This window comes from Carettochelys insculpta, chromosome 13 (genome assembly GCF_033958435.1).
Source record: "Carettochelys insculpta isolate YL-2023 chromosome 13, ASM3395843v1, whole genome shotgun sequence".
NCBI lineage: Eukaryota > Metazoa > Chordata > Testudines > Carettochelyidae > Carettochelys > Carettochelys insculpta.
This window is the reverse complement of record NC_134149.1, coordinates 38,896,853-38,908,945: the sequence shown is the minus strand read 5'-3', so window position 1 is coordinate 38,908,945 and position 12,093 is coordinate 38,896,853. Positions and strand designations below refer to the sequence as shown.

The window sequence follows — 12,093 nt, the reverse complement described above, 5'->3', positions numbered from 1 at the left end:
GTGGGGGAGATTTTCAACAACAAAGGACACTTAGGCACTGCACTCCCATTTATAACATGCTTCTTAATCCAGCACCTCTGTTAGTCAAGAGATTTCTTTTTCTATTTTGCATTTGTCCAGGATCAGTTATCAAGACAAGAGTGTCAGAATGTATCAAGACAGAGAAAGAATTCAGAAACACATGGTTAACAGACCACTTTCCCCAACTTTTTTCAGTGTTAATCAAATTTTAACATACTGAGGGTGGTTTTCAGATCTTAACAAAAAAATCATTGGCTAGCCCTGTACTGACTTATTCATTGGGCTCCTTGCACTACAGTTACACAATGCAAACAGTGGCATTTACATACACCATGGACTTCAATGACCAGATTGCCTGCAACATGAACCCACTGTGTCACAAAAAGTCCCCCTGAACACACTGCCTAGGATTGAGAGGATAAGCAATTTTACATCTGTATGAAGTTAACCTGGCATTTGGCTCTATGGATGAGACTGTGGAGAAGAGTGGCGGTATTCTCCCATGATGCTCTAACTCCAAACCCTCAATAGTCAAGTTTTAAAGGGCTTCAAGGAGTACATCCCTATGCAGGTGTTTATTTGGCTAGTACCCTCGCAGAAAGCCACAGCTATACTTCTAATTTTTAGTGCATATATGTCTTCTCCAGCTGGATATTCCACCTTACAGGTCCAGTGGAGACAGACCTTGTCTTTTATCTGTCCACGCATCTTGCTTGTAAGAACAAAATAATATACAATATATGTAAATGTCAACAGACACTGCTGCTGAAAACGTGCTGTGCATGGTATGCATGCATAACCACAGTAGGCACACATATGAGGCCATGACTTGAAGAACTGCACTCTTCAAAATGCCTTTTAGATATGGACATCCTTAGAAGGGTGATAAATATCATACACACCAAAGAGTTGAAAATTCATGATCATACCTAAATAATAAATTTACACTGTTCCTTCATGTAGCTGCTAATGCTCAGTTCTACTGTCATAACTGCTTGTAAGACTGTATTGAATACACAGCTCGCACAATTGGTTATGCTGCTTAATAAAGAATAAACAAGTGCCATGACTTGAGAAATATTGTTCAAGCTACTGTTGATTTGAAAGGAATCCAGCCTTTAAAGTAGTAGCTAATGCTCCTTTGACTCCCTAAAAAATGGTAATTAATGACAAATCCATTTTGTTAGAATTCCATTCTAAAACGTAACTGGCACCCTGGCAAAATCATAAATTGACCCACAGCCTCTGACTTGCTAGTAATTGTTGCAATATATGCAAATACTAGATACAGAATCTTGAAGGGTAAGCAGACCACATTTACACACATATCTTTGGATCTGCTTGCCAAATACTCAATTGGCAGCTGAAACAATTCGATAACTGTATTTTGAAACCCCAGTCAGTAGGGTTGACCATTTAAAATGCAAGTAACTCATTAAATTTGCTTCTCTTTTCATTATCTTACTGTAATCTATTTATAAATATTTGACTTACAATTCTATTGGGCTTTATATACTCTCTTCCTTTGTTTGTTGTTCTTTAAAGAAATGGCAGGTAAAGGGGAGTAAATCTAACTTGTACCTCTGCAGAACACATTACTAAATCTGAAAAAGATATGCGTTTATTTATACCACAGTAAAACACCTGGCCTGCGTCAGCTGACTTGGGCTTGGTGTGGGAATTTTATTGCAGTGCCTGCATACCCTATGGCTGTAGCCACACTTGGCCGAAATTTCAAAATGGCCATACAAATGGCCATTTCAAAGATTACTAATGAGGTGCTGAATTGAATATTCAGCGCCTCATTAGCATTAGGACACTTCCAGCTGCAGCGCTTCGAAAGCGCATGAGAGGAATAAGGGGATTTCAAAATGTGCAGGGTCCTTTCGAAAAGCATCTCCTGTGTAGCCACGCGTGTTTGAAAGCGGTGCTTTCAAAGCACCGTGGCCAGAAGCATCTTAATGCTAATGCAGCTCTGAATATTCAGTTAGCACCTCATTAGTAATCTTTGAAACGGCCATTTGTATGGCCATTTACAAGTTTTGGCCAAGTGTGGCCACAGTCTATAAGTGTTAAACCTGAGTAATTCAGGGAAACATTTTACCGGCAGAACCTCCAGTATTTTAACAGTCTAGACATCTACAAGGTGAGTGGAGTATCCATTCAGATATTCTTCAAATGCTAGTAATCCAGAAAATGGTTCTATACTAAAATAATGGTCCCAAAGTGATTGATAATGTAATGTTTTCATCTGATCTAGCATGTTTCAGGGTGCAAGCAAAGTTTTATTTTGTGCTCTGATTTTTAGGCATAAGACATTTCTGTGCAATAATCATCAAAGCTGATTCTCCTACTAGTTAAAGTCTGGTGCATCAATATTTGGAAAGCCATATATCATACAATAAATTGGCACGATAGAAAAAATGTACTCTGGATTGTCAGCACCTGACTGAGACCCTAATCTGTTGAGAAAACCATTTCCTTTCATCAAGATTTCATGGAGCAATTTGTGAGGAAGGTCTTTGGCTGATGAATGAAATCAATGTACTACCATGCTTTACCATGGAATTTTCTCTGTAACTTCAATTTTAGTAAATATAGGTTCAATAGACAATTTGTTATGAAGCATAAGAATATGTATTCTTTAGATATTGTCAGTCAGAGGAAACACAGAGATTTTGACCACTTTTTCTGCCTAACATGTGGAGGACAGACTATATTATCACAAGGGTCCCCTTCTGGACTTAAGTTTGAGTCTGTCCTACACGCTCTTGCAGAAAAAAAAAAAAAACTTATACACAAAGTAACACCCTGTTTATTCCACTTTTAAAATCAGTATGAATTATTTAATTTTTTTTTTATAATTATCATTATACACAATGCTGTTAATGGTGATTTTTCTTTCATTCTAACATACCTTTATGTGGAACAAAATATGACAGAACATCACATCTCAATCTCTCATTTTCATACCTGGGTTCGTAGGTGCTGGATTTCGGTTTCAAGCTCTTTGATTTTCTCCTCCCGTTTCTGAAGTTCAGCCTGTGCCTCCTGTCGAGCTGTGAATTCTTCATCAAACTGCAATGATTACCACCATAAAATCATTCATCCGTCTATACTCACACTAAACACTATAGTTTTCGGAAACTTTAAGCAATAGCATGAATAAAGCAATAGAAGCATTTGTGGCTCATTATATTGCATAACTGACTGGAACACTATAGAAAACTCATCTTCAAGTCACTAAAAACTCTCAGCAATATGTACAGCTATAGCTACACCACAAATTGTCACTGTAAACTTGAAGAAAAGTTCCCCCCCCACCCAGAACTTTTAAAGTTGTTATTTTTTCCAACACCTTTTGTACACAATTTCCTCTGAAACAATATGAAGCTGAAATATTAGAAGTAACTTGAATATTCTGCAATGGTCAGTACAAACCAAACTAAACACAGCCTATGGGTAACCAACTGCAAACATCCTAATTAGTCAGTTGAACAAATCTACGGGGGACATTTAAATTCCAAGAAGTTATTTGTAAAGCCATCTGATTGGAACAAGCTTTTGTCTCATGTATATAACAATTCTCCTAGAATCTATGACCATATTTTGAATTACTGCAAATATTAAGTTGCTGGCTGTAAAGTGTGCTTGGATGATCACTGTAATTTGCTCCACAACAGAAACAAAACAACTGGGTCTACACATAAGCACCCTTTGAAGGGGTGAAAATCAAAAGAGGGAAGTCGAAATGTGGCCATCGAAAGGGAGCGACCACATGTTAAAAGTGGATTGACGGGTCAGTCCAGCCCTTTGAAGGGCTGCTGCACTCTTTCGAAAGGGAGCATCCACACTGCTCCAGGCACTCTTTTCAAAGAAGGGAGGCAGGAAACACCGCGGATAGGGTCCCATGGCCGACAAGCCCTTCTGGGACCAACAGCCAGCCGCTCCCTTAAAAGGGTCCCTCCCTCCACTCCACACAATCTGAGAACTGCCCAGCCATCCCCAGCCTGGCAGAGCCCACTTATGCTCCAGGATGGAGTCTCAGCAGCAGCTCCTGCATGAGGACATCTTCATCTTGGCTGCGCTCTGCACCGTTGCCACAGGTGCCCCCATGCTACTCAGGTGGCTGAGCAGCTCCCTTAGGGGGAGCGGGATGACAAAAGAGGGCTCAGGAACTTCCGCATATCCAGGCAGACCTTCAAGGAGATCTGCCACTTGCCTGCCCATACATTCTGGCACCAGGACACCTGCACTCGGCCCGCTCTCACCCTGGAGAAGCAGGTCACAATTGCCATCTGGAAACATGGACTCCTACATTCCATGACACAACAGTTCGTGGCTGGGCCATGGGGAACCCTTGGCTGCAGGAGGCAGGCAGGGGGCCGGGGGGGGGATGGGGTTGCGGATGGCCTGCCATGCCCTCACAGGACCACATGTCCCCCTTCCCCCGGTGCAGGTGATCCAACCTTCAACACTATGCTGTTGCACAGGGTCATCCACTCGGGGAAGCCAGATGCCATCATCACGGGCTTCGCAGAACTGGGATTCCCAAACTGCTTTGGCACCTTGGATGGCACGCACACCCCTATCTGTGCCCCAGCACACAGCACCGGCTAATATATTAACAGGAAAGGCTACCATTCGGTGATCCTGTAGGCCCGGGTGGACACAAGGAGACGGTTCACAGGCATTTATATGGGCTAGGCCAGCCACACCCATGATGCCCGCATATTCTGGAACTCTGGGCTCTGCCAGCACATGGGGCTGACATCTTCGTCCCAAACAGGATGTCACCTACCCCGTACAGATGAGTCTCATGCGGCCCTACACGGGCTACCTCGACCCCACTTGGGAAGCATTCAACCTGAGCCTCAGTCATGCCCAGAATGCTGTGGAGTGGACCTTTGGGCACCTTAAGGGGTAGTAGAGGTGCCTCCACATGAGGTTGGGGTCCTTCACATGCCCCAGGTGGTGGGCACCTGCTGCATCCCTGGGGCGGAGGGCAGCAGGGTCAGTGCCAGGTACAAGCCGCCAGGCACCCACCTCATCTGCACCCATCCCCCATGCACATCCACCCCTCACCATCCCTACACCACCACCACCAGCACCTCACCCAAACATCTGACACCCACAATCCCCCCCCAAAGAGCAGGGTACATGGGGGTGTAAGCCAATTAAACATTTATGAACAGAATGGAAACTAACTTTCAACTATGCACAGAGGGGCAAAAAAATGTACCGGAGGCAGGGGCGGGCAGGATGGCCCTTAACCTGGAGAGGGGTGGGAGGGCTCAGTCCAGGGCTGGGGTGGTAGGCTGCAAGCCCCGATGGCCCTCCCAGATATGGGGTCCTCAATGGGGTGGGCCAGGGAGCACCAGCAGACAAGGCTGGAGCAGCTTGGTAGGTGGGTGGCAACAGGCTCAGCGGGGGATGAGGAGGTGAGCAACATTGGCCACATGCTCCTTGAGGGTGCTGCTGATGACCTCCAGGGTGGTCAGCAGCCTGTTCCACACTGCCCTCTGCCACTCCAGGTCAGCCTCAGCAAGCCAGAGGTGCCGCTCGGCCACCTCGGTTTGGAGTGAGCTGGTTGGGTCCTCCTCCGCCCACGGTTCCAATGGCATGCTACGTTGGGTGGGGCTTGGGTGCCTTCCACATCCACTAGGGGGCTCCCCAGGACGAGGGACATTGCAGGGCTCTCCAGGCCCTCGGACGGTACAGCTGTTTGGAGAAAGGGAGGATGTATCAGTACCGTATTATGGCCCAGGGCGACCTGACCATGGGGCAACATTTCCCACCCCCCTCCCAGGGCTGGCATCCCATCTGATGGATTGGTTGCTGGGTGGCCTCTTGGGTGGGTGGGGTTTCCCAGCCCAAGGTAAGTGGTCCCCAGGTGCTGTCCAGCCCCGACCACCCGGCACCCTACATGCGGCTCACAGAGCTGTCCTTCGGGGTGGGTGCAGGTCATTGTCGGTGGGCCACCACTGGGCCATATATCAGGCCAAGAAGCGTGAGGCCCAGACCACTGGTACTGTGTGCGGCCAGCTGGCTGGTGCATCACTCCAACCCCATAAGACTGGGGTGCACATTCTGTCTTGCACATACCGGAGGGTCCCTTGACAACATCCGGGGATGCCCCGCTCCCAGTCGCATGGCTGGACGAGTGGGAGGGGATGTAGATGGTCACGTCTCCCTCTTCACTCCACCACTCAGTGATGCCCTTGGCCTCCTGGGTTCCCGATCTATGCTTCTCCTCCACCTCCAGCTTGTCTGCCGAGGTGTCAAGGACTACCAGGAGTGGGGAGCTATTCTGGGGCCCCAGGATGCCCTGTAGCTCCCAAAAATAGGGGTAGGTGACTTAAGCTGCCCTGGAGTGGTTGGCCTGGGCCCAGGCCCAGACATAGCCATGCGGCGGTTCTTTAAACTTTCAAGCATACTTCCTTAGCATTACGCTCTGGGTGGCCCCTCCTGAGGAGGCCCCGGGCCAGGGGGGTGAATGCAGTGACATTTCACTGCTTGACACCCACCTCATAGAGGGCCTCCTCCTCTTTCCAGAAGGTCCCTCAGCTCCCATTCCATCCAGCAGGGAGACATTTTTTTCTTCTCACTCCTGGGACCCTGGGAGTCCTGCGACAGCTCAGAGATGGGGTCCTGGAGCACCTGCAAGGGCTGGCTGCTAGCCATTGGTACATAATGCTGCTCTGGGGCTGTGCAGAGGGCATGCTGCTGGAGCTCATGCTGGGGCTGCTCATAGCACACTCTCAGCTTCCTGACATGGGGTTCCTGCATCTGTACTGCTTTAAGGGTGGCCAGACGCAGGGATCATGACCTGGTTGCTGCTAGCTGGAGTGGCCCTGCACTCCATCTGACTGGCATCATGATGGACCCCTCTTTCTATAGAGAGGGCTGTGGAGCGCCTACAGGTGTACTCTTTTGAGTTGAGCAACGAAGGGTCCTGTGGCACCTTATAGACTAACAGAAAAGTTTAGAGCATGAGCTTTCGTGAGTTAACTCACTTCTTCAGAGTTAACTCTGAAGAAGAAGTGAGTTAACTCACTTCTTAACTCACGAAAGCTCATGCTCTAAACTTTTCTGTTAGTCTATAAGGTGCCACAGGACCCTTCGTTGCTCTACAGATCCAGACTAACACGGCTACCCCTCTGATCTTTTGAGTTAGTTTTTCGAAAGGGGATATCTTCCTGAGACGGGATTGGGGTTCAGATTTCGAAGTCAGCACCCTGTTGCTTCAAGTTTCATTTGAAAGAAGGTGTTACGTGTGTGGAAGCTCCTCCTCTTCTTCCAAAAGAGGGCCACATATTTCGATATTTCGTGCAAGTGTAGACACAGCTAACATGTTCCCAATTACAATTAAAATAATGTAACTGAAGATAAAGTACAGTCTCTCATTGTTGATGATTAACAATATTGTTTTAAATTACCATCATCACTTCTACAGATTGAATAACTTAAAAGAAGTGATGTGTAGTTCTATTGTTTTGTATTTATAAAACTTAAAAATCATTGACAGAAGTAAATGGCGTAGATCCATAGGTAAGATAGAAAACTTGGGTTCTTCATAAAGATCTACATTCTCGTAGATTTTGATTTCCAAACAATGCTTTCATGTCTAATCTGACAGATGAGGCCACTTTGCATATTAGCAGCTATGTCCACGCACTGGCACATTCTTCCTAAATATACAATTAATATACAGTGAAAATGCATGCCTGTAGCTCATGGTGCTAAGTTCCCTCTCACCAAAAACTTTAATAAGGTCATGTTTGAGGTGGACGTGCTTTTGGGCCCCAACATACCAAGAGGCAAAGAAATATGACCTGTTTTAAATTTCATACTAAAACTACTTTTATTCTAATACAAGATTTTATTTCATCCACCTTCAGTCAAGTTTTTTTAAAAAGTAACCATTAAAATTCCTTTTTCGCCTTCACTTCAGCTCAGTTTTAAGTTCATGTGTCCAATATACTCCAGAATATATGTTGTGTTTCAAATTGGGAGGACTCTGAAGCCAGGTCCATCAATCAAATGTTGTTCTGATCAATTCGATATCCAGCACTCAATATTCTCTTACTGTAAGACCCGATATATGGAAACTTTACAGCTCCCATTTACCTTTACGATGAGTTCAGTGTCAATGTCAATGAGTGCAGTGTCAATGTCAGATGTAAGTCAAGTATCAGAGAGAGAGCCATGTTAGTATCTTCTTGATGTAAGTCAAGTACCTTCTGAATTACACAAAGGGTACTTCTCCAAGGGGGATCTGGGGAAAAAACACTAGCACCAACTCTGAGAAAACAAAATTGCTCAGAGAACTACCAAATTTTCTGAAGAAGCAAGCAACCTAAGTGGAATGCTTCACCTGGAAATAACTGAAAAGCCTGACAAGCTATTCCCAATAATGAGAAAGGCAAATAATTGCTATTGGTTCTTTATTGTAACATGACTGACATCTTCAGAAAGATACTCAATTATGAAGGCTAACATTTAAGAAATACTCATTCTGAGATAGCAGTGTAAGAATATGTTTGCGATTGAACTGGAATCTTCTCTTAACTGTTTACTATCACTGATGGAATATAGGCATTTTGTTGACATTACAAAAGATATGTAGTGATCACCAGCAGAGTCACAACACTAAAGAAACTTGAGATCTACTTCATTTTCCTATTGAAACTGATTTAACTTTACCTTGCAGAACTGAAAAGATAAGGCTCTAGACACAGCCTGAAGAGAGAGAAATTAAATTGCTAGCCTCTTCTTGCACTCTAAAGAGAGTTAACTAGGGGAAAATCTGAAAATAATTGTCTGAATGTAGCCCACATCCTGTGCAGAGATGTTCATTCTCCAGAAACAACATCACTGTACTTAATCCAGGAACACTAAGGGAAGGGAATCCAGAGAACAACCAGTTCAGTTAATCATGCACTAATTCTCATGAGAAATAAGACTGAAAGTTCCATCTTTTGCTTTATACCAAAGCAACTCCCTGAAGACTAAAATTAGTGGAATTACTTGAACACCTCTCAAAACTCAAAGGAAAATTTTAGTGCATTACATCAGTGAAAAGAGAAAAAATAAAAAAATAAAGCCATAGTTTCTACTACTTATATGACAGTATATATCACATATTTTAAAATAAGCAATACATGCTATACTCCTCAATTACCAGTCTCTATGCTTTCCACACACACACACACACACACACACACACACACACACACACAAATTTAACAAAAGAAACAACAAGTGTAGGATAATCACAACAATACATTAGGTGTTTTCCCCCACCCTCTATACTCGTCTGAAGCTAACGTACACTAGCAGCTAAGAACAGTGGACTCAATATATCAAGTCGCTTCCACAAAAGAGCAACAAATTATGTAGTAATGTGATCAATATTTGGCAGCAACAGCAATTCAGGGTTTTTTTTTCCTCTTTGTTTTTAGCATAAGCTGAAAGGTGGGGAAAGGTTATTGATGAAGATTTTAATCATATTTCCAATGGTCTAGACCCCCAACAATAATGATTTACAATCTTACCTTTTTGGAAAAGTCAGCTGCTTTTTGTTCACTTTCTTCTACTTTTGCTTTGTCCACACATGCGTCTAAAAGTATACCAAAACAACATTGGTCAAGACAGTAAGTGCTACCAAGTAGTAGACAAAAATACACATTTGCTAAGTGCAATGAATTTCTACAGAACCAAATTCTAGAGTTTCACCTTAGTAGTTTTAGTCTTCCAGAGCTCTAAGCCCTTCTTGAACCCCTCCTTCTTTCCCTACGTCTCATGAATAGACACACAGAGCTATAAAACTTTAGAAATATTATGTTAATTCTAAATATCATACCTATTTCTAAGGAAACTGCATTTATTTTTCAATAATTACTTGTGTTGCAATATTACACTATGAAATACAGCACAAGCAACAAGTTTTGGTCTTTTTTTCATTCTATTTTCAACACAGGAGATTTCATACAAGGACTTTTTTTTTTTTTCTTCCTTTCCCATTTCCATTGACCTAGATCCTAATATTTCATTTAAGAAGAAAATGAACATGGAAATTCTCCCCATTCAAGTTTTCAGTATTAGTTCAGCCATCCCTCTCTGGAACTATTCTTGTGAACATTCCTTTCACATATGAAAGTTACATGTTATATTATTTTAACGAGAGAATTAGCTTGAAGGCTTTTAACAAGCAAATTAGAACAGATACTTGTACGAGTAATATTCTGTACATAAATATACTTTCAATAGATCAAGACCATTGTACACAACAGGGCAATATCATTATCCTCATGTTACAGACACAGAAGCTGAGGCACAGGGAGAGGAAGTAATTTACCCATAGTCACCTAGCACACCAGGATACTAGACCCACAGCCTCCCTCCATTATGGCTTAATTTTAGTTACCAGTTAAATCTTTCCCTTTACATGAGTTGATCTTTACTTCAGAAGAAGCACTCTAACTTCCTTCTTTCTGGTATTATTATAAAGGCTAATTATTTCTCAAATTAAGATATGGCAGAACATAAAAAAAAAAAAAAAAGGATTTTTCCCTACATAGCACTGATAAATAGACTCAAAAATATCAGCTTCTGAAAATTAATACTGTTTAATTACAGGAGGAACAGAAGTTCTCAGATTTTTGAATAGTCATATTGATTTGGGCTTGAAAAATAAAGTTTGATTCTTAATTCATTAGGTCAACAGGGGGGAAAAAAATCAATTAAGTGCATTAGCTACCCTGAATAGATTTTAGTACTACCAGATACCCAACAGGAAAATTGTCACCTGTGTTTATTTTTTGTAAAGCGCCTAGCATTCATTTGCTAACTAAAGTTTTTGATAAATTGAGAAAAAATATTTCATAGTTCAAGAAAATTAATTTAGGTTGTGATTCTATACGCAATCAGTTGGAGGAGAGACAATTTTTAATTATGTTCCTATATCTCCTATGTATCCTCTTAAATATTTAAGATTACAGTTGACTTTGATTTGGAATAATTCACAGTATTTACTGATGTTAAGAGCGAGAAAATATTGGTTCAAATTGGGTCACATTGCACAGTAACCAATAGGAAGAGCAGCAACTCCTTCGGTCCCAAACAATGCATTCTGTTCCCACAACATGCATTTGTGGTTCCATCCCTAAGCAAAAATATAGATGTAGCTACTGCTCTTATGGAATGCATTATCACTGTCAAAAGGGTTTGAGAACATGAGTTGTGTTGCAACAAATTTTAATACAACTGAAGATTCACTCTGATAACCTCTGTCAAATTTACTGGTTTTTGTCCACAAGGTATACAAATTATCTAGTATACATAGTTTAGTCCCATCTAGGTCCTGACATGCTCTTGCAAAGAGTATGGAGTAGAGTTGAGTTTTTGACTAGACTTATGGGATCTGCAGGGAGAATAAATATGACAAATGGTTTAGTTCATATAAAGTTCTGAGAACACCAACAGTAAAAATCTTGATTATGCCCATCATAAGACTTTCTTTAAGGTAAACATGAAAAAGAGGGATCTGCCATTAAAGCCCTCAATTCTCCCACCCTTTGGAATAAATGATAGCTACCAAAAATAAATGATAGCTACTTATTACCAAGTGTTGTTCACAGACAAGGAATCAATGTTGAAACATTTGGAGGAGAGGAAAGTCAATATTGATTCACCAAGAGCAATTCCATCCTGACCAACCTGATTGCCTTCTATGATGAGCTACCTGGCTCTGCAGATCCAAGGGAAGAGATGGATATGATGCATCTTGACTTTAGCAAAGCTTTTGATATGGTTTGTCACAGTAATCTTGCCAGCAAGCTAAAGTAATATGACTTGGACGAATGGACTAAAAGGTGGATAGAAATGTGAACAGAAAGCTGGCTGGACAGTCAGGCTCAACAGGGAGCGATCAACAGCACAACATCTACTTGGCAGCCAGTCAGTCCTGGGGCTGGTTTTGAAACGTTTTCACTAACAAACTGGATGATGGGATGGACTGAACCCAAAGTAAGTTTGAAGGTAACACTAAACTGGGTGGAGATGTAGATA

The 12,093-nt window shown here is 42.5% G+C and overlaps 1 protein-coding gene across 4 annotated transcripts in view; it reads right to left on the bottom strand.

Annotated features, from left to right (window-relative positions):
* The window catches only part of DIAPH2 (diaphanous related formin 2), an 829,633-nt gene that overhangs the window by 616,502 nt on the left and 201,038 nt on the right, over window positions 1-12,093 (bottom strand). For all 4 annotated transcript variants that reach the window (XM_075008062.1, XM_075008063.1, XM_075008060.1 and 1 more), the window contains 2 exons: window positions 9,579-9,643; window positions 2,995-3,099 (listed from right to left, as the gene is read on the bottom strand). In XM_075008062.1, coding sequence (XP_074864163.1) covers window positions 2,995-3,099; window positions 9,579-9,643 — 170 coding nt within the window. The remainder of the gene's footprint in view (window positions 1-2,994; window positions 3,100-9,578; window positions 9,644-12,093) is intronic.